The sequence below is a fragment of the Lepidochelys olivacea genome (genome assembly GCF_965140295.1).
Source record: "Lepidochelys olivacea isolate rLepOli2 genome assembly, chromosome: 7".
NCBI classification, from domain to species: Eukaryota; Metazoa; Chordata; order Testudines; family Cheloniidae; genus Lepidochelys; species Lepidochelys olivacea.
In genome coordinates, this window is record NC_140417.1 from 24,255,123 (window position 1) to 24,281,044 (window position 25,922).

General features: G+C 56.8%; 1 protein-coding gene across 1 annotated transcript in view; it reads right to left on the bottom strand.

The window, feature by feature from the left end:
* The window catches only part of COL7A1 (collagen type VII alpha 1 chain), a 114,549-nt gene extending 90,511 nt beyond the window's left edge, over window positions 1–24,038 (bottom strand). The window contains exons 1-12 of the mRNA XM_084634206.1: window positions 23,853–24,038; window positions 13,056–13,137; window positions 10,206–10,386; window positions 9,442–9,601; window positions 8,849–8,942; window positions 8,156–8,311; window positions 7,376–7,539; window positions 6,865–6,994; window positions 5,919–6,038; window positions 4,105–4,254; window positions 3,020–3,139; window positions 1,455–1,601 (exon numbers count right to left, since the gene is read on the bottom strand). Of these exons, the coding sequence (XP_084490332.1) occupies window positions 1,455–1,601; window positions 3,020–3,139; window positions 4,105–4,254; window positions 5,919–6,038; window positions 6,865–6,994; window positions 7,376–7,539; window positions 8,156–8,311; window positions 8,849–8,942; window positions 9,442–9,601; window positions 10,206–10,386; window positions 13,056–13,137; window positions 23,853–23,948 (1,600 nt within the window). The 5' untranslated portion in view covers window positions 23,949–24,038. The remainder of the gene's footprint in view (window positions 1–1,454; window positions 1,602–3,019; window positions 3,140–4,104; window positions 4,255–5,918; window positions 6,039–6,864; window positions 6,995–7,375; window positions 7,540–8,155; window positions 8,312–8,848; window positions 8,943–9,441; window positions 9,602–10,205; window positions 10,387–13,055; window positions 13,138–23,852) is intronic.
* Window positions 24,039–25,922: the final 1,884 nt, after the last annotated feature.

A 25,922-nucleotide genomic window follows, 5' to 3' on the forward strand; every position in this document is an offset into this window, starting at 1 on the left:
AGACAGCTTGTCTTTGGAACAAAGAAAGCAGAGACCACATGGCAAGAGAATATAAAAAGCTGCTGCAGCTCCTCCATCTTGTCTCCAGTCCTGCTTCATACCTCTGGAGGGACTTTGCTACACTGAAGCTTTGAACCAAGGACTGAAAGACCCATCCCAGCTGTGGATGTCCTCCAGAGACTTGATTTGAACCTGCAGTTTATTCTACCACTGCTGCAAGCCTGAACCAAGAACTTTGCCATTACTGTGTGTAATTGATTCCATTTAACCAATTCTAGCTCTCATCCATCTCTTTTTCCTTTTATGAATAAACCTTTAGATTTTAGATTCTAAAGGATTAGCAACAGCATGATTTGTGGGTAAGATCTAACTTGTATATTGACCGGGGTCTGGGGCTTGGTGCTTTGGGATCGAGAGAACCTTTTTTCTTTTACTGGGGTACTGGTTTTCATAACCATCTGTCCCCATAACGAGTGGCACTGGTGGTGATACTGGGAAACTGGAGTGTCTAAGGGAATTGCTTGTGTGACTTGTGGTTAACCAGTGGGGTAAAACCAAAGTCTTCTCTGGCTGGCTGGTTTGGTTTGCCTTGGTGTGCATAGAAACCCCAGCCTTGGGCTGTAACTGCCCTGCTTTAAGCAATTTGTCCTGAATTGACACTCTCAGTTGGGTCCTGGCAGAACCAGCATCATTACAGCACATCAAAAATTTGCTCTAATAAAGACACCCTGGCATCCTTCACCTAGGAAGCTAACAGACCGTGAGTTTACTTCATGAAAGAAGGGTCTACATCAGGCTTGGCTGACAACACTGGAAAGCATGTTGGGCAAGATCTGCTTCTTCAGACAGGAGGAGAAGTTGTTAATGTAGTTACCTAGAAAGCTGGTGATGATTTTGTTTTGTATGTAACCATTTATTTCTGATACCCTTACTCACTATTACAGGAATCTCTGTTCTAGTTTTCATTATCAATATATCTCAGTGCTGTGTGTTAAGCAAAGTGCTGCTCCTGAGCTGACAAGCTGGTGCATACGATTCCTTTGGGAACAGCAGGCCTGGTAATTCTAGGTGGCCGGTGAATCAGGGGCCGGACGGTGCACTGCACGCTCTGAGGACTCAGGCATTGGTGTGTGCCGATTGCTACCTGTACAGAGAGCAAGGCCTGCGGGGATCTGGAAGGCAGTGCTTGGGCTGCCAGTGGCTGCCGGGAGCTGATCCACAGCACGCACAGACGTGACCTCCTCATGCTAAAGACAGGTGATGGTGAGGTGCCTCGCTCCTGGGGAGTGTCACAATCGAAACAGGGCTTGGCACAATAGAGCCCTGACTGGGGTTTCTGGGTGCTACTAGAGTACAAATACTACAGTTATCCCAAAGAGCCACCAGCTTCCTGGCACAGACCCTGCCTCCTGCCCCTCAGCGGTGGGAAGCCTCTCCCATGGCCATGCACCCACCTGTTCTTCTCCTAATAGAGGCTGGGGGCCCCTCCACTTGCCCGTAGAGTGAAATGACCGTCAGCAGGTAATCTGTGTCTGGCTGCAGCCCTGTCAGCAGGTAGGAATTCTTGCTGGCATCCACATCAAATTTCCGAACGTCCTGGCCTGAGATAATCCAGAGAAAAAGGGTTTAAGGCACAATTCCAGGTCGTCCGTTCAACTGAGAGCCCCATGCAACACCAGGGACTCCACATCAGACCAGACCAACAGCCCTTCCAGTCCACTATCCCATTTCTTGATTGCACGGGGCCAGAGCCGCGCTGCTAATCCAGTATCCTTGCGTCTACGACATAGCAGATGAAGTCTAGTCTGGCATCCAGCCTCCCCCCATACACCAGGCCATACCCCAGGCCCATCTCATCAGGTTTTGGATTCTGGGCTGCCAAAGGCCAGCAAATATCCTGACACTACTCCCACACCCAGCCGTAAGTGGCTTTGTCAGTAAAATCTGTTCATGTTAATAGAGAACATGGGGGGTGATTGAACAAGAAAACTCCCTGCACTCCACCCCACCTCAGGCACAGGTGACTAACATACAGGGCCTGATCCTACCCATCCTCCACAAGCAGGACTCCCAGAGTTCTATGCCAAGAGGTTTGCAGACCTGGGCCCTGCACCTGTGACCCAGATGTGTGGGCCTTCCTGGAGGGATTCAGCAATGGGCTCTGTACAGACAATGTGGCTGACCTGGCCAAGAAGCTGCGCAAACCCCAAAGCTCGTGGTGAGGTCATTTCCAGGAACACATGGACCCCTTTCAGTCTGGTGTGATTTGGCCTGGTTCTCCGTGTGTCTCGGGGCAGAAGGAGAGATCCCCAGTACTCCAAGAGCAGGGCCGCGCAGAGTCTCCCAGAGAACGGACAGAGAGCCTGGAGCATGGCCCCTCCCCACCATTCCCCCAGGCTGTTACACCCCTAGGACTGGCACAAGGCCCAGCAGGAGAGCAGGTGTGGATCTGAATTGCCTTCAGAGTGATAAAGATTCTCTTGACAGAAGTTCATCACCCCAGCCCCCTTTGCTCATTCCACCACCCCGCCCCCAAACTTTCTTCCCCTCACCCCCAACTTCTCAAGCAGCTCTGCCACCTGCCCTCCTCTTCTCCCCCTGTATGTGCTTGCCTGTCACTTGGTCCCTTTCTGTCTTGGGCATCCTGCCCAGCCCCCTGGTCCCTTTCTCCCCTCAGCATGCTGCCTCACTCGCCTCTCCTCCAGCCACTCTGGACTCTCCAGTCTCTCCACACTTCAGCAGCAGGTGCTCCAGAGAACACAGTTTGGGACCCTCTGCCCCATAATGCACCTGACTACAGACGAGTCCTGTCCCATGGGAGGGGTGTATCTGCTCTGCTGGAAGAAAGGCATGCCAGCCCCCCACCCACACCCACCCACTCCTTAGAGCCTGCACCACAGCTCAGCACCCCACCATCCAGCCAGAAGGTCTAGAGAACCGTGTCCACCGTTCAGTCTACAGCACCCTGCCACTGGTTTTTGGGATGGGGAGAGAGCTCTAGTTAGTCCGGTAGACTTACCTGAGGGGAGCCCCCAGGAGACCCGGTATCCAGTAGCTCCACTCACACCCCGCCAGGTCACCAGCATTCTCTGCTGGGAGATGTTCTGAACCGACAGCTGCTGCACCCCTTCCAAACGCACTGGAGGGAGAGGGAATCAAACAAAACACAACCATGGCACAAATGTGAGACCCAGAGAGCTCAGCCTCCATGCAACCTGCAAGGCAGCCAAATATACTGCAGAGTCCAGCCCAGCCCAGCCCAGCCCCACTTCTGCATTGCCAGCTCACATAAGAGACACAATAACCTTAACTCTGCCCCTAAATAAGCACAGTTCCCTTCACCGGTAATCTCAAAATATAAATACCCCACAAAACTCTTCAGAAAAATACACCCAGGAATGATGCATGTGCACTTCATGGACATGCACCAATCAGCTTCAAATGCAAGTCCACACACATGCATTATTTTAAAAGTGGATTGCGTCACATAAACCATATATCCAATACTAGTCTCAAAATACATCAGAGATACTTTACCAAAAAATTCTATGCTCAGGTGATTAGAGAGAGAGAGATCAAAATCACTTCTTCATTTAAAAATCCCCGGGTCAAAGTGAAGGGTGTTATGCTGCATCTGAGATATGCACGTTTTGTACTTGACCTGAGTTAGATATGGTTGAAAAAACACAAGCTAACAATTTCACAACATGTGGGAGTGGTGTTCATTTCACCGGGTTCGAAGTGGGCCCATTTTCCAGTTTGCCTGACACTTTTCACACAGCTGGATTGACATTTTTATCAAAAGCGTTTTAGAAATGTTTTGCCTATTGAAAACCATGGTTCCTTCCTGGAAACCAGGATTTTGGCAAAGAGAAAATGTTGATGATGATTTTGAGAACTATGTTGATAGAGTTTTTATAAAAATATGGAGAAAAGTCCTATGAAAAACTAACATTTCAATAATCGGACAATTATTTTACAAAAAAAAAAGAAAGTTCCTTTTTAAAAAAAAAGAAATAAAAAGTCATTTTTGGCCAGAAGAAAACCCAGTCAGATGCTCTCTGGCAGCCCCAGGCTCTGGCTGTCTGAGCAGATGGTACTTACGGGTTCGGCCAGTTAGCTGGGCCGGCGCTGCTGTCTGCCGCTGGGAGATAGGCTGAAGTGTGACCATGTAGTCAGTGTTGGGGCGCAGATTGCTGAGTGTGACAGACACAGCGTTGGCCCCCAGGCTCATTTCCTCCGCTTGAGCCTCACCTGGGATGGGCACAGACAGCGAGGCATGAGTGGGGCCCAGCACGAGGGGGGACTATCCATTGGAAGGCAGGGGGCTCTGGTGCTGCCGGACACCACCCCAGCCTTGGGCAGGCTGCAGAACACAAGCTATGTGGGGCTTCAGACAGGCCTTTCCTTCATGCAGTAGGTCAGGACTGGAACACTCTGGTGCCCAGGTGGGTTGGCGAGGGGGAGCACATGCAGGCACGTGCAGCACAGAACACACTTGGCCTCCCACACGTGTGCAAGCACATGGCTAGCAGCATGAGCAGACATGCTGTGTGCGCTCAGTACGTTCAGCCCAGCTCTGTGCCCCCATTCCCAGCAGCAGGGCTCAGCCAGTGCAAGAAGCTAAACAAAGATCAGGGGCTCAACCCAACCAGGCAGGGCTGGGAAAAGGGAGCAAGGGCCCTGCTTGCACTCCCTGGCAGGGAGCTGTAGGCAAGTCCTGGCACTCCCTTGCAGATGCCATGAAAGGAGGGGAAGATGGCAGGGAAATCTCCACACACAGTTCTAAGCTGGCCCCCTCAGTTAGGCACGGGGTCTGGGCAGGGCACAGGGGTGGTTCAGATGAGCTCAGCAGTGGTTTTGTGCCCTCAGGGCTAGCATTCTCTGCTGGGGAGATGCACTGCCATGGCAGCCGGGTGTGGCAGCATGTAGGGTGAGGCGCACTGGGAGTGCTGCCAGGGCCACATGCACTGGGATGGCTGCAGGCTGGGGAGGGGCAGCTCCAGGTGCAGCTTCCTACAGAAAATAGCACTGGGGTGGGGGGCTTGAAACCATCTATACCCCTGCCCAAACCCCAGCATGCTCAGAGAGCCCCTGTACACACACACACACTTCTGAGCACACACTGTACCCCATGTACATACCTCCACATGTACACCCCCAGCACATGTACTGATCTCCTCCCGTACACACAAACCAGTCCTGTACACCCACACCCCAGGACACCCACCCAACCCCTTCCAACCCCCTCCCCCCTGCCACACACACACACAGGATATACAGAAGCACCTGGGCCCACACATTCCCCCACAACAAATACAGCTGCAGCGAGAGGAGAGCTGGGGCTGGAATCCGCTCTCACCTATGGGGTGCCTGGGCTTCACTCGGCCACGTGAACACCACACACCACATCACAGAGATCCTGGCAGCACCACCCACCCCCTTTGGGCACAGTGGATGCCCTGCACTGATCCCGGCACAGCACGGCCTCCCATGGGAACAAGAGGCCATTCAACTGGCTCTGTGTCTGTCTGCCTCAGAGGGAGTTCATACGTCACAGCTGTCTGCTCCTTGGGGTTTGTGGCTAACAAAGTTGCTGGACAGACAGGGTGTGGGGAGGAGGTGGTGCAGCCAAAGAGCGAAGGGAGCAGAGATCCGTGCTCGCTGATTTTCCTCCAACCCTCCCACTCAGCCGAGTCCTAGGGCAGTGGAGAAAGGCCTGCCCAGGCTTGGATTCCCCTGCCCTCCTGGAATGGATCCAGGCTCCACACCCTACACATGAGGGACAAGGGTCTGTAGCTGGGCTGGCTGGCAGCTCTCCTGTGGCAGAGAACACAGCCCAGGGGGATGTTCCCACATTGCAGAGCCACAGGAGAGGCAGCGCCTCCCCGGCCCAATCGCCCGCACTCCGCCCTCACCTCGGGCCATGTAGGTGATCCGGTAGCCCTGCAAGTTCTCCAAGACAGCTCCCCAGGCCAGTCTGAGGAAGGACGGCCCAGCCTCCACCACTCGGAAATTTGACACTCCAGACAGGGCCCCTGAAAGAGAATGGGGGCAAGGCCATCACCCTCACACACTCCTGCCCCAGAGAGCCGCCAGCCCTTCGCGCGGGCTCAAGAGGCGCCTTGGTGCCAGGAGAAAAGCAAGCTGCCCTGGGGCGATGCAGGAGGGGACAGGGGCGGTCACTAGCCAGTCTGGGGCCAAATCCCAGCATGTTCCGGAGCAGCCCTAAAACTGTCACGCTCCCCTGGGCAGCATCCTCGGGATACTAAACCCTGACTCAAAGACTCCCCATATACAGTTCATCTCTCCGCTGCCAAGCCCACCAACGCCCCAGAGCCAACGCTATTGTGGGACCCACCAAAAACCATCAGCGCGAGAGCCCAGTGCCCGGCTCGGCAGCGGCACTCACACCCTATCAATCCCATCCCAGCACGGTCACCCAGCCACAGAATCCAAGATGGCGGCAATGATGGAGTGAGCACATGGTGAGGCCAGAGGGAGTCACCCATTCCCATGGGAAGCCTGCCAGGGTCACAGGCATGAGGAGTCCCACTCACCCCAAACTGAGCTGGAAGCGGGTCCAGCAGCCCTGTCCCATCGTTGGGTGGGCTCAGCCAGGCCCTATCCCTGTAATGGGGCCCATCCTCAGACAATAGTGCATGGACATGGTAGCTGACCTTTCTAGCCCCAGGCTGGACTCCAAGCTCACCAGGCTCTTCCATCAGGAATCCCCCTGGCTCAGAGGTCACCAGGGAGCCTCGGAGTGCAGGCTGGCTCCTGCTCTGGGCAGGTGGACGAGGTGTGGGAGTGTGGGGAGTGTCAAACGTGCTGCTTAGATGGGGAGCAGGGCAGGTTACTCACCAGTGCGTCCTTTGCCAGAGACCGACTCGCCAATGCTGTTGGCATACTGGGCGATGACAGTGACCAGATAATCCGTCCCTCCTATCAGCTGGCTCAGCACGGCACTCGTCTCCCCGGGGCTCAGGTTGACCTGTTCAAAGGCACCCAAAGGCATTCTCCTCTTCAGCCAGAGAGATCGAACACCCTGCCTGCTCACCAGCCTCCTCCTGCTGTCCAGATGGCATGGCCCACTGAGCCAGGCCCCACAGAGCAGGTGGGCTCCATATGAGATTTTGCACCATTCACTTCCCTAAGGGGTTTGGTGCTGGAGCAGGAGTCAGAGCTGCCGCCACGAGAAGCCAACAGGCTCTATTCACCCAGAGGGCAGGCTGCAGGCACACCCTTTCCAATGTGCCTCAGCCAGAGAAACCCCCTTTCCCAGCAAGGGGGGGCAGCTCAGTCCCACTGGCCTCTCTGCCGAGCCTGTCCAGCAGGCGGATTTCCGGCCATAGCTGGGAAGGGAAGCTCTCACCTCTTGCATCTCTGCTGTAACTTGCTGCCCCAAGCCCGTGAGCGGCACATACTGGACTTTGTAGCCTGTGACCGGGCCACCCGCCGCAGTCCAGCGGATCCTCAGCATGTTGACCGCCTGCTCCACGAAGACCAGATTGGATGGGCCGCTGTACACCCGCGGACCTTAGGGGAAGGGAAGCAGCAGTCAGGCTCCCTGCTGGCACCCCGCCTTCCCCAGGGCTGACACGCACAGAGCCACGGTGCAGACTCTAAGTCCCAGCTGCCCAACGCAGGGAGCCCGCTCGGGGACGGATGGCCTCTGCCACAGCGAAGGACGCCATCAGAAGAGAATCATGAAAACGTTCTCACTCAAACTTTCTGGGTGGGGGGGAATCAACTGGGTAGGGCAGCGACCGTGGGGCCAAAGCGAACCGACACAGCGCCCCATCACCACAAAACAATGCCACAGCGTGACATAGCACTGAGCCCTAGACGCCGGGATGTACTTCCAGGATGGGGCTCATCTCCAGAAACACAGGGGAAGGTGGAATTTAACCCTTCCATTGCAGCATCAGAAACAGCTGCGACAGCCAGTGCCCGAGACTCAGAAAGAGAAGTATCTTGCCAAGCAGAGCCAAGTGGGGAGACTGCCAAAATCCCTCAGGCTGTAGTGGTCTCGTGGGTTAGAAGGGCACAGCAGACAGGAGAGATGTGATCAAACACGGCATTCCAAAGCACGTCCAGGGCTGAGCCATCGCAGGGGGGAGGCCGAGAGCCCTAGGTGCAACACGCCCCTTACCTGTCTGCAGGACCCCTCCGGTGCTGGCACACACCCTCTGGGACACCAGCGGCAGCAGGGTGCCCAGGATCTTAAAGTCATTGACGTAGAAGAAGTAGTCCTCTGTGGGAGTGGAGGCCACACGTGTGAGCTCCGCGCGGTCTGCGTTCTTGATCCCTGTAGGGGGTGGAGAGCCAGTGAGCGGGTGAGTCTCTCTCCTAGGAATAATCCCCAGGTATGCCCTGAGCCATGTCCCCCTCCATCCACCGGCTGGCACAGTGGCACCCCCCCATTCTTACTCGCCCTAGCTGGCTGCTACAGTGTCAGACATTCACAGCGAGCTGCAGCACATGCCATGGTGTGCTGGGTTCCCGGGGCCCTTGGCCCATCGCCTCAGACTCTCCCACCTCCCACCCCCCTTGCAGTGCCCTGTAATGTCCTGCAGTGGCCAGCAAGCCAGAGCTCCCTAGCCTCACACCCCTGTACCATCCACTCCCCCTGCCCTCCCATGCTAGAGGATCAGGCTCATTCCAGGCCTGGCCAGGTGCTTCCACTCTCATCCAGCAGCTGCACTGGCCAAGATCAGAGGACGGATGCATGGCTCTGCCTTCCTCCTAGAGCTCCCCTGCACCAAAGGGACACTTTGGCCAGCGGTGGGAGTCCTGAGCAGCCTGATGAAGGCAGACACACCCCTGGGCTCCTGGAGTCACTTACCCACAGCAAAGACCTTAGTGCCCTGAGCCTTCAGCTTCACGGACGGCTGCTCAGTGTCATCTTGAGACTTGCCATCTGTGATGAGGATGCAGACCTGCCAGGAAGGGGCAAGGGCAAGTCAGGCGGGGGCTGGCCAACTCCACACCAGCTGCCAGGCTCAACACGAGCCATGGGGCCCACCTCAGGGAGGAAGGGCCCCAAGGCCAGTGCCCCCATCTGGCTCAGCCAAAGCACAGCAGATGTGAGACTGGGACCCCCAGAAGCTGAGTTTGGAGGGGCCCACACTGGGAAGAAGGGGAGCAGCAGTCAGACAGTCCCACTGGGCTGGAGCATGTTGCCTCCCCATGGTCTCCCCTGTTATGGAGAAAGACTTGGAACTGGATAGATGTTAAACAGGGGTTCGAAGAAGAGAGGATGTAGCAACCCACCCGCTCCTGCCAAGCGCCCAGCTCTGCTCCCCTCCAGCACAGAGGGAGCCGAGTGACCGGCCTAGCCATCAGCATTCTCTGGCCCCACTGGAGGAGAACCGATAGGCCAGCGTTTTGCTCTCACATTCCCTGGCCATGGCATAAGCAGGGTCTCTCTAGAGGTACCTTTGGGACTCCAGCCCGGATCTGAGTGGGCCCAAAGAAGTTGTCAGCGATGTACCGGAGGCCGGCACCTGTGCGTGTGTTCCCGCCCTTGTAGCTCAGCTGCTGGATGGCCCTCTTCACCTCCGTCCCATTGGGATGCTGGGAGAACGTGAACTCGACCCTGGGGACAAACGCAATCCCAGGGGGATGGGGGAAAACCACAACACAGCCAACTCCCGCTCTGAGCAGGATCCCTACACAGTAACTGCATGGCCCACATGCTTCCTCAGGGGAAGCTACCAGGGCACCCACAGGGTTTCTGTAGGGGATGGGTCATTTTCCATGTATCCCTAGGGTGCGGCTCCACGGAAGCGAGGCAATGACACTACAGAGGTGGTCAGTGGGTTATCTGTAATGGGGCTCCTTAAAAAGTGTGCTAGGGGTTGCAGGGGCAATGGGGGTAATTAGATATCTTATTCTCCCCCTCCCCCTGCCCAGCCTAGGACAATGAAGGCGTTTCACTGGCTACCAAGGGGCACCGAGCACAGTGCCCATGAGCAGAGGCTGGGCCTCCTCTGTCAGTAGCAGGTGTGAGGCACTCGCAGCACTCCCTCCCCCAGCAGATAGCTCTGCGGCCACTCCAAGCATCCCGAGCTCCCTTGGCAACTGGAACCCCAGGAGCCACCCCCAGGAGCACAGAGAGGCGCCCCCACCAGGGACAGGGCTGCAGGAGCCTCCCGCACCCCGTGTGCCTGGCAGGGGGGAACAGGACCATTGGGACTCACCTGGGGTCGTCGCTGTACTGCACTGCCCCGAATCGCACCGCGCTCTCACCGACCACATGGACAAAGGGCCTGACCAGGTCCTCCATGAAGGCTCGGATCATGCGGAAGTTGGCCCTCCCAATGCTGGAGGATCCATCCACCAGGAACACGATGTCGGCCGCATAGACATTGATGCATGTCCCTGCAAAGCAACCATCAGCAGCTCAGGGCTGACTCCCTTTGTCCCAGCATGCGAGGGCCAGAGGGAACTGTCCCAGCCCTGCCATGGAAGCTCCCTCTGCTGATTTAGCCCTTCCAGCCTCTTACCCCAGGAGCCCTCACTCCTCCCACAGAGAGCTCTAAGACTGCCAGAGTCCATGAGTCAGGGCAAGGAAGCCCAGACCTCAGGGCCACATTCTCTAGCAAGGAGACAGGTTCAGTGCCAGAGGCCATGACAGCCTATCCCTCTATAGGAGTTTCAGGGCCAAGCGGGTGTGGAGCAGACAGGGCCAAGCAGGTGTGGAGCAGACAGGGCCAAGCGGGCAGGGGTGGGGATATCCCATGAATACGCAGGGGATGAGCACTGCCAGCAGCCAGTGCTTGTGGGCTGACAGCTCCCCGAGGGCTCACTGACTAGAGGCCCCCTTAGCAGAGAACACAATGGATTTTCTCAGACTAGTACCCCATTCCTCCCTGCCAACCACAGGCCTTGCAAAGGGGCCAGGGACTCACCAGCGAGGCAGCAGCTGCCCCTCCCCTGGGAATCACTCCAGCCTCTCACACATCCCACATTCCTTCAGGGATAAGTCCCTGCCAAGAGGCAGCTGGGACTCCAGGTCCTATATGGGCTGACAGAGGCAGCTCCATCACCCAGGACCATGCATCCTTCCTCCTCCTCCCCCCCTCATGCCACAAGCATAGGTGCTGGAGCTCGGGGTGCACCGCACCCCCTGGCTTGAAGTGGTTTCCATGGGTTTACAGTTTGGTTCAATAGCTCTCAGCACCCCCACTGTACAAATTGTTCCAGCGCCCCTGGCCACAAACCTCCTCTGAATGTCAGCACAGGGCACCTCCCAGCCTCCCCCAGGATAAAACCCCTGGGCCCCTCCATGCCCCAGCTCATGGGAGGGGGCAGTCATCAAGCCTATGGAGGAAGGGAGAGACACCAACTCCCAGGCTGAGCATCAGGGAAGCGCAGTCTACACCCTGGAGCAGAACAAACCCGCAAGGAGCCCTCTGGCCTATCCCAAGAGCACAGGGGCAGCAGCAAGTCAGCAAGGGAGATGCTGCACTTCCCCCACTCGCAGTTCTGAGGGTTGCCAGCTGCCTAATAATCACACAAACCCAAACACCCTTGCCCCACCCCTGCCCCAAGGCCCCACGGCTGCCCCGCCCCTTCTCCAAGGCCCCGCCCCTACTCACTCCATCCCCCCTCCCTCGCTCTCCCGCACCGTCACCAGGCTGGGACAGGGGGTTGGAGTGCAGGAATGGGTGCGGGCTCTGGACTGACGGGTTGGGCCAGGAGATTCAGAGTGTGGAAAGGGGCTCTGCGCTGAGCCTGGGGCAGAGGGTTGGGGTGCAGGAGGGGGTGTGGGCTCTGGGAGGGAGTTTGGGTGTAGAAGGGGGTTCAGGGCTGGGGCAGGGGGTTGAGATGCATGCAGGAGGGGGTGCAGGATGTAGGCTCCGGCTGGGCAGTGCTTACCTTGGGCAGCTGCTGGGAAGTAGATGGCATGTCCAGCTCCTAGGCTCAGGGGTGGCCAGGCGACTCTGTGCACTGCCCTCACCCCAAGTGCCGGCTCCACAGCTCCCATTGGCCACTGTTCCTGGCCAATGAGAGCTGCAGAGTCAGCACTCAGAGTGGAGGCAGCATGCAGAGACCCCCTGGATGCCCCTGTGCCTAGAAGCTGGACATGCCGTTCACTCTGGGAGCTGCGCAGAGCCAGGGCAGGCAGGGAGCCTGCCTTAGCCCCGCTGTGCCGCCAGACTTTTAGCAGCCTAAAATCTCCCGGATTGGCTTCAATAGCCTCCAAGAGATGGAGGGTTGGCAACCCTAACAGTCCTCGTTTCAGGGACGGGGGCTCTCAGTCTGGGGATCTAGCCCTTATCCCCTCCAAGGAGGGGACCTCCCAGGTGGTGCTGAGAGTGGGATTCCAACCTGACCTTCTGTAGGGAGCAAGCAAGATCCTGACAGCTCACAGGTGGGGCCAGGAGCTGAGCACTGGACAAGCCCCACTTCACCTTGCACATCAGCAAGCATGGTGGGGTGGGGTGGTGGGCCAATAGAGATACCAGAAAGGCATGAGCCGGAGAACTGCAGAGAGCAGCAGATTTGTGACACCTAACTATGCAACAGCATGCCATGCTCCAGGCAGACATCCCAACCACAGACACAGAGGCCAGCCTCGAGGCAGCAGGGGCGCAGAGATCCTCTACTCTAGATCATTTCTCTGCCCCATCCAGTCCTGTGTCCGGCATGTGGGGACTTGGGGAACCATGAACCACTCAACAAAGTCTGTGTCCCATCCCCTCCCCCACATACACCCCACCCACCAGACCCAGTACAATTCAGCATGGTGACGACTCAGATCTGCCTGGGCAGCCTGCCAGCGAATCTGTGCTGGGAGGAGACACCTGGTATCGGACTACAGGGCACAGGCTGGTTTGAGGGGTGGAGCTGGGACCAGTCTGAATTCACCCTCCCAGCTGACTATGTGGGCCAAATGCCCCCATCTTCCCTCCCCCAGCTTCTCTGGGGCCACGCATTGTTTCCAGCAAACCCAGTGATGGTGCCACAAATGGGCCCAGCCCCCAGCCCTTGCCTTACGTACCCCCACCCTCCCCACCCCCTTGGAGAACTCAGACAGCACCAACCTTGGTTTCTTTTTTGTGCCGTAACTGGTGCTGGAGCTAGGAGCAGAGTGAGGAGCAGGATCCACCCTCTCATCATGGGAGCCTGCAAGACATAACAAGTGGGAGGAGTGGATGCCCACCAGGGAACAGGAAAACCAATGGGGGGCTCATGTCTCAGCAAAGCAATGGGATGGGGGCAGAGACAAAGCTGAGTTTCATGGAAAAAGCCCACCGGACCCTCCCAGACACCTTACCCCACAGCAGGGGTTGCCACATTAGGCCAGTGGCCTGTCTCTGATCAGTGGCCAGATACAAGAAACCCCCCTAGTGAACACTTATGAAAACCTCCCCCAAGGGAAGTGCCTACTAACCCCAGGTGGTTGGTTCAGGGCCTGAAGCAGGCATTTTTATGCCGAGTAACCGTGGACACTCTTATTGTCGATATAAAGGTCTAATCTGGGTTTGAATTGTGCTGAGTTCTGGGCCACAACGACCCCTCCTGGCAGCAGGTTCTCCAGATTCACTGGGTTGAAAAGTGTTTCCTTTGGTAAGTTCTAAACAAGCTGGCGTTCAGTTTCCCTTGGCCGGCCCTATGTTCTTGTGCCAGGAGGCAGGGTGTATAGGCGACCCAATCTGCCATCTCTAAACCAGTCACTATTTTGCATACGTCTAGAGCAGTGTTTTTCCAACCCATGGGGGCAGGAGTGTCACACAGCGCTGCCAATTTCATTGCATTCTGAAGCTCCCCTCGCCTGGCACATCCAGACCCTTCATGGTCAAGTTTTCTCTGGCAGCCTCTGACCACATGCACATACTGAGGCAGCTCAGCATTGCTACCTTCGATACTCTGACTTCTGTAGCCAATGTAAGTGATGGAAGGGGATCACCAACAGTTGTTATTTCGGGTATGGGGTCACTACCTCAGAAGGCTGCGAAACACCAGGGGAGAGCATCCCTGTTCTCTGAAATACAATGTCCCCATCATGTCACCTCTCCGTGGGCAGCCTCTCCCCATTGCTGGATCCTTTCTGAGGTTGCCAGAACCGAAAACACATTCCAGTTGACATGTTAGTACTCATTTACATGGAGGCATCCTAGTCCTTGCAGCATTATTATTATTCAATATTGTCTCCTAGCCCACTACTTATGCACCTTGCCATTCGGTTTGCTTTTTCTGATAGTCAGATATCTCAGAGCTGTCCACAGTGCCATACATGACTTTTCCCTGAGCTGTCACAGTTCATTTAGAACCCAGCAACAGGTGTGATTCATTCAAATGATTCCCTCCAGTGTGCATTAATTCACTCAAGCTGAAGGGCAACAAATTTAACTGCTAAAAAAAAACCACTGTTAATCTATGGGACTTGCTGATGCAGGATATTACAGAGGAAAGTAGTTTAGGAAGATTCCACTAAGGGTTAGACATTTATCTGAAGAAGAACAGCATCTGCAGTGACACCAGCTGGGACAAAGACTACCCCAAGGGCCATTGATCCTGATGCTTCAGGAAATAGAGTTATCACCAGCTTGAGTAGGTGAGTGAAGAAATCTCTACCCCAGGATAATGCTGTGCACTTATGCATAGGCCTGGGTGTGGGAGGGACAATTTCTTTTCTATCAAAAGCACCATCCCCCATTGGCCTCTAGAGAAGAGCAGGTAATGGTCTAGACGGACCCTCCATCCCTCCTGCAGTCAGACACCAGACATGACAGGCTGTTGGGCCCACTCCAGTATAACATTCCCCATACTGCTCTGGCACCATAGGAAAGAGCTAGACTACTACAGAATTGGCTTGTTTTTATGTCCCTTTCACTTATTTCTCTCTGTTTGAGCTCTTCCGTGTCCCAGCCCGGACCCCAGCAACCCGGAAACAGAGCAGAGAGATTGGCAGCAGCGCAGAGACTGGGGGAACTCACGGAGGGGCGAGAAAGGATGACACCTGGCACCAAGGGCTCCCTGGAACTTTGGTGGCAGTTTGTAAGAGCTCCCATTTCCCCGAGCATTGCACCCCAAGATGGAGAATAGAGAGAGGCTGCAGTAACCATCATTAAAGGCAGAGGGTAACTGCAAGCTAAACCCATCCCCCACCATGTACCAATCCTCTCCCCTACCCCACCTCGGGCTTCAAGCATCCACTAATGCCCATAAAGGGGATACTGAGGCTTGCTTTGCACACAGCGTTGCACTGGTTTGACTAATGGGGGATGTTGCACTGGTTTAGATGAACTGGTGCAGCCCCATGTGGACACACTCCCATTGGAGTGGTCTGCTATTAACTGATGTGAGCCAGATTTAAACACAGACAGATTGAAAGCCACATCCAAAGCTTCCCCAGTTTAAATTGTCCCACGGTTGGTGAAACGGGTAGGAGTTCAGCCTGAGGACGAGCCCGCGGAAGGCAGCAAGAGCCCAGCCCATTTGGGGAGGAAACTCTCCCCCGCACTTAGCTTCTCTCATTTGCCTTGAGTTCAGCGCTGGCGAAAGGCCTGACTGACAGCCTGGCTGATACTTGGGCCTCACACTGCACTTTTCCACTGCTAGCTCTCAAAGGGGACGGTCAGCAGCGTTCTTATCTCCATTGTGCAGAGGGGAAGGACACACAGCGAGTCAGCATCAGTGCTGGCAATGGAACCCAGGTCTTCCCACTGCCCCATGCTCTACCCATGGGACCGTGTTGCCTCCCCGCAGAGCAGCCAGCAGCAGTGCAAGCTTTACCCAACACTCCCTTCCCCCTGCCCCCCCACCCCCGAGCCAGTGGGCCTTAGCCATGTCATACAGGGATCTGCTCGAGGGGGCAGAGGGGCGTTTGTTCTCTGCATCTCAGCCCTGGGCTCTGGGATCCTTCCCTCTGGAGCAGCTTGTGCAGTTCTGCATAGAGCTGTAAAAGGGAGATGCCTTGACAGGGCCCAGGGAATGAGTCAGATGGACCTGGGCTGCGTTATTGCATGTTGCAGTGGTTTGGTGAGGAGCCTGGAGTGCCGCACATGTGGTGCCATCCAGAACAGGGAGGACAGGTATTGGCAGAGCCAGCCAAAGAGGAGGGGAAACTCCTCTCAGACCAGGGGGCTCCCTTCCAACATGGGCTGAACACATGCCTGGAATCCAGGCCCATCAAAACTCTGCAGCTGGCAGAGGCTCACATGAATTAACGATGGGGGGCACTGCTTCTCTTGCCCCCACAGCTGATGAACACCAGATCGTACCCCAAAGTCCACAGCTGGGGCAGAAGAGCTGTCAGTGCTGCAGGCCAGGAGTGATGGGAACTTCTCTACAAATCTGCACTGGCAGAAGCCTGGGAATCGAGGGCTCTCATGCAATGCAAATGGGGCTCTTGCTCCTCCCTCTAACATGTAGCTGGAGTAGTGCAGCCCTGAGACAGCTAAGGAGGGTCATTGCACCCTCAGCAATGCAGAGTCCAGCTTTCCAATGGGGACAGAGGCATAGCCAGGGCTGAGGGCCCACACATGCTAGCCATCACTTTCCACCTCTTGCTTCAGCTGCACAGGAGCCCCACACCCCTTCTGCTCCTAGGCAAAACCAAGCAGGTGCTTTCCCCCATGAGACTAAGTAGGGTCTAGAGACTAACAAAGTAGATCAAACCAGAGACACCTGAAAGTAAGAGCTTTTGGGGCACTGACAAACCCTGCCCAACACAGCCAGGCCAGATCAGATGCCCCCTCCTCACTGAGCTGAGACAATCCCAATGAATCCAAACAGGAGAGAGTCCAGGCTCACTTACACATCTGTGATCTGTCTCCCCAGGATTCCCATTGACACCAACAGGAGGTGGGGGGTGGAGGGGAGGAATGCAGGGGAAGAGGGCAGAGAAAGTGAGGGGCAAAGGACAGGAGGCAGGGGTAGAGGCACAGGTCCCCTGTTGGAGCTTTTAATCAGCAAAGCCAGCACCCCTGATTCCAGCCCCAATGAGGAGGGGCCACCTCTCCAGCATGGCACAACTCTGTCCCCCTGGGAAGGAGAGAAGCCAAGTTTCAGCAGGACATGGGTGCCCCAGCGCCAGGGAGAGGGGAACGGGCAGGGCAGGTTCCCCCGGCAGAAGTGTCACTGCACACACTCACACCAAGGCAGCGAGCTAACAACCCCACGCCGGCCTGCCAACCTCAGGCCTTCCTGCTTCCCAGCGGCCATTCCCAGCTCTCTCCAACCAGGCTGTGTACACCCAGGAGTGCAAGTGTGCAGCTGTGAGCGTACGACAGCATGAGCGTGCGCTGTTCTGACCCTCAGAGGATGAGTGGATGGTTGTGGTTGCAATGCAAGTATGTGATTGTGCATAGTTGAGAGCGCAAGCACGCACAGCGGCGTGAGCGTGCAGTAGTGTGCACTGCTATGAGTGTGAATACTTGGGCGGGATCCCTTCGGATCTTACCTCTCCTGTTTCCTCCCTGTAACTGTTTGTTAACGGTTGCCCGGCTGACGTCCCTCTCCCCTCGCGTGTTCCAGGGCCCAGTGAAAGTCAAGGCAAACCCAGAGCCTGAGAGAGATGCTCCAAGGAGCTCTGTAACCTGTCCCTTCCCCAAACCCCTGCCAGCTCCAGAGTGGAGAGTCAGCTCAGCTGTCCAGGATGCATTGCCCCTTCCTGCCTCCCCATCCCCATCTTTTGGCCCCTGTCCCTCACCAGGCCCAGGTAAGCAGTTCCCCTGACATACCCTGGGACAAGCTTTATACAGGGAGCTGCAACAGGATGGGGACCACAGCACCAGTGCACACTGGCTAAGCTTCCCACTCAGGGCAGCTCCCCCCATCTCCCCACGGAACTGGTCTCCTGCCCGGGAGGCCCTGTCGGGGGGACTCTGTTCGGACCCAAGACCACCCTTCTGCTGGGGGCCTGCAAAGCCACGGTGCATCCAAAGAGCTCCCAGACCGCGCGGGGCGGGGAAATGGGCAGAGGCTGCAGGGGCAGCGCGTGGGAGGGGAACTGGAGCGAAGGGGAAGCCGCAGCGGATGAACGGACCAGACCAGGGGTTTCCCCTGGAAAGTTCCCAGCGCTGGTGAAGAGGGAACCGTGTGTCCAGGGCGCTCTGGGGCTAGGGAGACTCCTGCTGGGGCTGTTCCCCGCCCTGGAGAGGGGCAGAGGGGGACACGGGCAGAGGCGCACGAGAGACAAGCCCGGCTGCACAGAGAGGCCCTGGGATTCCCCGGGGGCGCCCAGCCACCTGGTTCCCGTCGCAGCCCTGCAGCTGCTGCCCCCGCCCGGGCTCCCGCAGGGAGCGGCGCGGCGTTACCTGCTGCCCGCCAGCATACTCCGCAAATCCCGGCTCTCACGCCCCTGGGAGCCGGGCTGGGACCCGGCGGGCGCTCGGCTCCGGCCCCTCAGCGAGATCGCCGCGCTCCTTGCCCGCCACGCATCGGGGAGGAAACTCCCGAGGCTCCCCGAGCAGTGGAGAGGGAGGCTGGAGAGAGTCTCGGAGAAGCTGCGGCCAGGGGGGGCCGGTTCCTGCCTCCTTCCGGCTCCTGCCTCTCTCCTCCGTGCCCCCAGAGCCCCTCCACCAGTAAGCCGGGGCCCCAGCTTTTGGGCAAAGCGCTGCAGGCTGCACCCCCGGCCCAGCCCCTGCTCCCGCGGCAGCCAATGGCCACCCGGCCCTCCCAGGTGCAAGGGGCTGCTCCCCTGCTCGCGTGTCAGGGCGCTGGGAGTGGAGCTCAGCCGGCCACACCCGGGACGGGAGCCTCCAGCTCCAAGTGGGACACCGGGCCTTCCCTGCCGAGGAAAACGGGACATCCCCTTTGAGGGACAGCGATGGCCTTTGATCTAGCAGAGCAACTGAGCCGGGGCGGTGAATGGGGCAGATGGTGGCCACTGGAAGCTGGGTCCTGGCCCACACTGGTGGAGACCGAAGGGGCCGTAAGAAGCAAGGATGGGTCTCTGCTCAGATCCTTCTTTGGCCAGATCAGCCCACAGCTCCTTGTGGGTCGGGGGCTGAGGAGACTGCACCCACCTCGGGACCCCAACAGGCAGGGCTGGTACACATAGACTCAGCACCCCCCCACACGCACACCCGCCCCCGGAAAGGCTGGTTGACAAAATGAACATTTCCCAGAGAACTTTCCCTTGGCTGGAAATGTTTCGGATTCCTTAATGAAAAATCAGCACTCAGCTTTTATAGTCAAACTATCTAGGTTCTGTTAACACTTGGGGGGTTGGGTTTTTCACCGCTCAGCATCTTTCCCCAGAAAGGTTTTTGACAACTGAAAAAATGTAGGCATTTGGGTTCCGTTTTTGTTGAAAAACTGGAAAAATTCACTAGAAATTCGGGGGGGGGGGATTTATTTTTGGTTCAAATTTCCCATGAAATATTGGCATTTGGGGCCAGCTTTAACTAGAGGGTCCCCCAGGTCAGGGCAAAGGTGCACTGGTCGTTTCCCCCCACACACTAATCTGGACAGGGTGAGAATCATAGAACTGGAGAGGTCACCTAGTCCAGTCCTCTGCATTCATGGCAGGACTAAGTATTATCTAGACCATTCCTGACAGGTGTTTGTCTAACCTGCTCTTAAAAATCCCCAACCTCCATAGGCAATTTATTCCAGTGTTTAAGCAGTGCTGGCCCCTCCTCCCCATCCCAGAGCAAGGACCTAGGATAGTCAGTTGGGAGAGTTCTTTGGGCTTTCAAATCCCACTTCACCCCACAGTGCCGGGTTTGCAATGGTGCCCGTGGCTCCATGGAACCAGGCCATGCTCAGAAGGGGCCCAGGCCTGCTCTGCTTGCACTGTGCCCTGAGATCCCGCCAGCCTGCTGGCTCCCCTGCACACACATAATTGCTCCTCTCAGGAGGGTTCCTCTCCACCCCCTGGCCCTATCTGCTGGCTTCTCACTGCCCCCTGGCTGGACCCAGTACACCTCTGGCTCCAGGCAGTCTCTGCTTCCCAACACCTGTGGGGATTTGCCTGTCTCCCTAGAGCTGAACCGCCTGGAGACTGGTGTAGAAGCCTGGCCAGTCTTGGCCAGTTGGGGCAGGGGGACAGTGTGGGGGGCTTGGCTGGGCCCCTTCATGCAAGTGGGTCCTGAGGGAGCCTGGCTGGGGCAGGCCCTGGCCTGGCTGATCACACCACTCCCAAGGGGCCAGAGTGATTCCCCACCCCGGGACCAGCCCTGGCTGCACCGCTGGCTCAGCCCAGCAGACACAGTCACCTCCCAGCAGGGGTGGTGAGTGTGGCCGGGAGGCAGGACATGGGGGAGTGGGTCTCTGGAGGGCCAGGTGTGTGTGTGTGTGTGCTGGGCTGTGAGGGGGCGGGGAAGATCTCTGTGTGTTGGGGCACTAAGGAGTGGGGGTTCTGTGGGGGAGGCTGTGGGCAGGGGGCCCTGGGCAGGGGTGATGAACAGGGTGCTGTGCAATTGTGGCACAGTCCTTGGGGGGCCCTGAGCATAGCAGGTCTGAGGGGGCTCTGGCCATAGGAAATTGGGGCAGGGTTCCGGTGTTGGGTGGGAGGGCTGTGTGGCGTGGCATGGCATGGCGTGGCGTGGCATGGCATGGGCCCACCCCTGCCATATAACCTCACGAAGGATAATCAGGTAGTTCTGTCTGTCCAGTAGAGCCAGCCCATTTGGCCACACAAACGGAGTCGACACTGGCCACATTTGAAACAATAGACTGAGAAACCCGAGGCCACTGACTCCATCAGCTCTGTGCCCTGCCTGGAAGAAGCCAGTAGCTGATGTTCTTGGGGAATGTGTAACCTGCCCATTATGCAGCTGGCTCATTGTGTAATACTGTACATTATGTGTATGTGTGGGGAGGGGGGTCTTCCTGACCCTTGCTGTGAGCAGTTTATGTATTAGAGCATGAAGATTGATTCTCCTCTCATTTTAGTTACAAATCTTACGGATCGGCGTAACATTATCCAGCTGCATTTTCAATCCAGGCACCGGGAAGTCGCTCAGCGAGAGACAGCCAGCAACTTTTCTAAGCCAAATCCCAGCAAGAGAGACTGGATCCGTTCTGCTTCTGGTGTAAATCCCTGGCTCTCGTGAGCTAACCCAGCCTGGGGCTTCTTGGCCTAATGCTAAAATAAAATGTAATCAAGTTACCCCACCAGAACAATCCTGTCTCCCCTTCCCTCCCTTACCCAGTCAGAACAACAGTCCGTCCAGACCAGGGTCTACTTCACTAGGTATTTCCACGGTGCTCCCACCCCTGCAGTACTTAAGCACTTCAGGGACTCACAACTCGGAGCGTCAAGTGTTCTGTAGCCCTGGTCATGGTAGATCAGACTGATTAGCCCATCTAGGCCAGTTTCCTGTCTCCAGCAAAAGCCAGTACCAGATGCTTCAGAGGAAGGTGCAAGAATCCATACAACGCCACTGTATGTACTATCCTTTCCTACAGGAAGACGGGACAGTGTGGTCAGCTAATGCTCTGAGTCAGGCAGGGGACTCAGAGCTGTCTGGGGAATGTGCATTATCTGCTTTTAAATCCAATTCACCGTGCACCCCTGGTGATTTTGCATTGGGTTGTCTGTCCATTACAGTTCCACATGACCAGTCCTATAAGGAAAAAGGCACCTTTCAAAACTATTGCTGTAGGGTATGATTCAACCTCAGTCCCTGCGATAAAGCAATGCTAGCTCCCCCCACCCTTGGCTCTCTAGGGCAGCAGGCTCACTCCAGGCACTTTGCCCTTTGACTCCAGCACTCCCAGCTTCTGCCTTGTGAACTAAAGGGAAGCTCAGCTGGAAGAGACGGGACTGACAGGCAGGTTTGAGGCAGGTTAACCAGCAGAGGGCGGTGGGGCCAACACCTCACTGCAGCATGAGGTGATCAGGTATCATCCTGCTCTCCTCACAAGCAGAGAATTACCAGTCATCTGCCTTTGGGCCCCCAAGTCAGTTAGCACTCTGCCTCCCCACCCACCAGACACCACCTAACATGGAGAATTAGACCCCCCTCAGCCCGCACCAACTGGAGATCAGCACATGGCTCCATGCCCACACCGCTGGGCTGCCATTCATTATGTAGAAGCACCTAGAGGCTCCGGCTCCAGACTAGGAGCCCGTTATGCTACAAGGAACCTTGAGGAGAGGCCATTCCCTGCCCTCCAGGAGCTCTGTGTCCAGTTCATGAGAAGGCTAGAAAGACCCCACTTGGTTTCAAAGCAATTCCCAGGGTCCCTTTTAAAGCACCTCTGCCTTGGGAGTTTCCACAAAGGCGATTAAAGGGCCCAGGACCCCACCAGACAGGACAGGCTACTTCGATCACTCCAGCAGCACGGAAGGTTAATTCTCCATTGAACTTTCATTGGACCATTTGACCAACCCCTGACTGCCCCCATTCCGCGGGCACCAGTGTACTCCATGGCTAAAAGCCCTCTCCTGAGCCTGGCATGCTCCAGAGGGCAGTCTGGACAGGGCTGTACCAGGCTGCAAGGGGGAATGGAGCCACAGAAGGGCTGGACTGGGTAAGTCCCATCCTCCTGATCTGGTCCTAGCCATGACTTTGCAAGCCTGGTAAAGTTCAGCAGGAGCTAGAGACATCAGCCATCCTGGGCTGCCTGGCATTGGCCCAAGTGGCTTTGCTGTTCCCATCCCGTCAAGGGAGTCTGGGGAGTTCCGGGAGCCTCGGCTGCAGCCCCGCTCACATACTCAGATCGGTTCAGCCACCAGAGAGAGTCACCAGAGAAATGTCTTCAACAAACAAACAGCCGGCGGGACGGCTCCAGCATTTAATTAGATTATCCAGAATGACCACCGGAAAGAAAACAAACAGGAGATGCTGGGGCTCCCAGGCTGCTCAGTTCCCAGCAGTGTGCACACTGGCCAGGAAGCCAGGGGCCTCTCTTCCCCACATCCCTCAACACTGGGACAAAGGGTCACACACCTAATCAAAGGAACAACTTCTTATGTAACTTGCAGTTAACCCATGGAACTCACTGCTGCAGGATATTACAGAACACCACAGAGTACATTTCAAAACAGAATTAAACACTATCAGAGACAGGCTGCCCTTGGTTCTGTATGGCAGGATGGAGAAAACTAGACTAGATGGTTCCCACGTGGCAACTCCTATGGAGAATGGTGCTGGGTTACTGTGCAACCAGCCCTAGACATGCGAGTCCTGGAATCTTAGCTTTCGGAAAGGCCAGGTGCAGAGGGAGACTAATGATCAAGATTAGTCCATGATGAGGGGCATTGTGGAGCTGTTATGGGGAACATCACTGACCTCGGGACCCCAGAGGGCATGCTCAGTTTTCCAGGCTGTTGAGCTTGTGTTAAGTCTCATAGGGAGCCAAACTGAGAGGAGATGGGCTATGGAATTCCCTACTGGGCTGGACTAGTGATCCAGCGAGCAGGTATCCCGCCTCCTACAGTGCCAGCACTGTCTGCTCCAAAAACCCTACAGCAGGCAGCTCTGGGATACCCTGCCCACAGGGAAGGCTCTTCCCAACACCAGGCAGTTAGTGGCTGGGCTGTGCCCTGGGGCAGGAGGGCTTGGATCTCTTCTCTAGCATAATTGGGAACATTCTCATCACCTGACAAACATCAGCTCCTTTTGGGGATCTTCTGCCCTCCCCACCCCAAAGGGTATCCCTCTAGTCAATCCCCCTCCCCCCACAGTGCATTTAAGGGCACCCCCAAATGCTGCGTCGTGTTTCCAGTCCTGTTACCACCCCATGGCTTCTCTCTGGCTTAGCTGCTCGTCTCCTCTATCGTGGGTCCCACCCCAGCAGGGCAAGAACCCAATGGCTTCTCCCCACACTACAGCAGCTCAGGGCAGGCTGCATCTCAGAAACAGCTTCATTGGTGCCACACCTTCCCAGCAGGTACCAAGCCACCTCCCTCCTCCTCCTCCTCCAGGCCTTTGGTATACCTGTGTCCTCACCTCCTCTCTTGGAGACACAGATCCTGCAGGCTCAGGAACTCCCCCTTCCACGCCTTCAAGAGCGATAAGCAGGTCCACGTGCATCTTCCAGCAGGGGGTGGAGGCCCATTACCCTGAGTAGCACCATGGAACCCCACAGCCAAAGCACCTTCAAAGCTGTGTCAATGGATCAGTGCTATGCACTTGGGGCCTTCTGCCCTCGCAGAGATGCAGCCTGCCCGGGGCTCCTGAAGCACTTTTCCAGACACATAGTTTCAAAGGCCGGGGAGGGGCTGCCATCTCCCAGCTCCCTCTTAAAGGCACAGCACCAAGAGCACCCCATGCCACCTCATTAGCACGTCTTTGCATATAGACCTGTGTTCAGTCCCCTCCCCCACACGGTCAGTAGCTCTAGGGCTGGTGGCCTTTAGCTTCCCTTGTTGACTAAGCTCTGGGTGGGCCTGGCTCTGGGTGTTGAGGTGGCTAACAGCACAAACACACACACTGCACCATGCTCTGTAATCAGGGTGATCCCTGTGCCCTCCTCCCATCTGCCATCCAAATGGGAGCAGCCTCCTTCTCAGCAGCCTGTCCAATGAAGGCAGGGGAGCCTGCCCCAATTAGAAGAGGGGCTTCATTAAACAAGGAGCAGAGGCAGCTGCCAAGAGCTCTGAGGCTGGCCCCAGGCCCAGAACAGGAGTGGTAGATTCGTTGAGAGGGGGATTGCCTAGATGTGATGGCTGAAACAGCTCAGAATTTGACACCCCCCCATCGCTGATGTCCATGGGGCAGCCACAGTAAAGGGTTCAGTGCCTGGCAGCAGTGCGCATCTCCACAGCATGGCGTTTACCCGTGTCCTCATGGCCCTGCTTGTGGACACAGATCCTCCAGGCTCAGGAGAAGCACTGCTGGGAATTGTGGTGTCGCGGTGGGGGGAAGGTGTGTGCCAAGAGAGGGGCCTCATGCTCTTCTCAGAAGCTGCCAGGAGCCAAGGGCATCCCAGCTCCCAGTGGAAGGGAGTCCTGGCTGAGGGCCTGCTGCTGTGAAAGCGCTGCTCCGAGAGTCACCCCGGGCTCTGCCAGCCACCACGGGCTCCAAGAAACCAGCTGGCATGGCAAGGCTTGGCCAGGTGCCCACACACAGCAGGGGCTTCGTAGAGAGGGAAGAGGCCTTGCAGCATCTGGATGGCATCACTGCAGAGCGCAGCACAAGCCACACAGCCTACAAGAGAAGGGGCATGGGCCTGCACAGGTGCTGCATCACAACTGACTCAGACCCCATGCAGAGTGGACGGAGGCCCCCAGGCCAGGCCACATCTTCCAGAGTAGCCCCAGCAGCCCCTCTGTGCCAGTGGCATCACAGTTTCAGTGTGGGAGCAGCCCAGCAGCCCCTCTAGGCCAGTGTCCTGCAGTGCTAGGACAGACTGGGGAGCCATCTCCACTAGCAGCAGTGGCTGGCGACAGAAAGTCAGAAGGGGGATAGCAGTGGCTCTGAGTTGTGAGGATCCCAGGGCAAACCCCAGAGAGCTGAGTGTCCCCACCCCATCAGGACCACAGGAGATGGGGGGCTGCAGCAGGCAGCCCGTGCTGCTTTCCTAGTCACCAGATCAGATGCTTCATGACCCCCACCACAGCGGTGCCAGGAAAGGAATCCTGCATGTGGCCTCCAGGCCCAATGGCTCCCTTCTGCAGAGGGAGGGCACCAGGTGTGAATGACTCACCATGCTCCTCCTTCCCCTGCCCCCTCCCTAGCGTTCCTCCAACTGCCAAAGCCACGAAGGGAAAGGTATGCGTCGTCATCAACCTGCCCCATCTCTCCCCTTAAACCCCCCCACCATCCTGCCTCCTGCCAGGCATGTCAGTCGAAGCGCAGTCGCTCCGGGGCCCGGATACCTCACCGGGAGAGGAACTCAAGGAATCTGCCTGCAGGCAGCTTGCATGCCTCCCTGCTCCACAGGGACTCAGCAATGGGCCCGTGGAGCGAGAGCCACACACTCGGAACAGGGCGACTACTGGGCAGCTGGTGCTGGCATCAGACCCTCCCTTCATCAGCCTTTGGAGCTCCCTTGGGTTGGGTTAG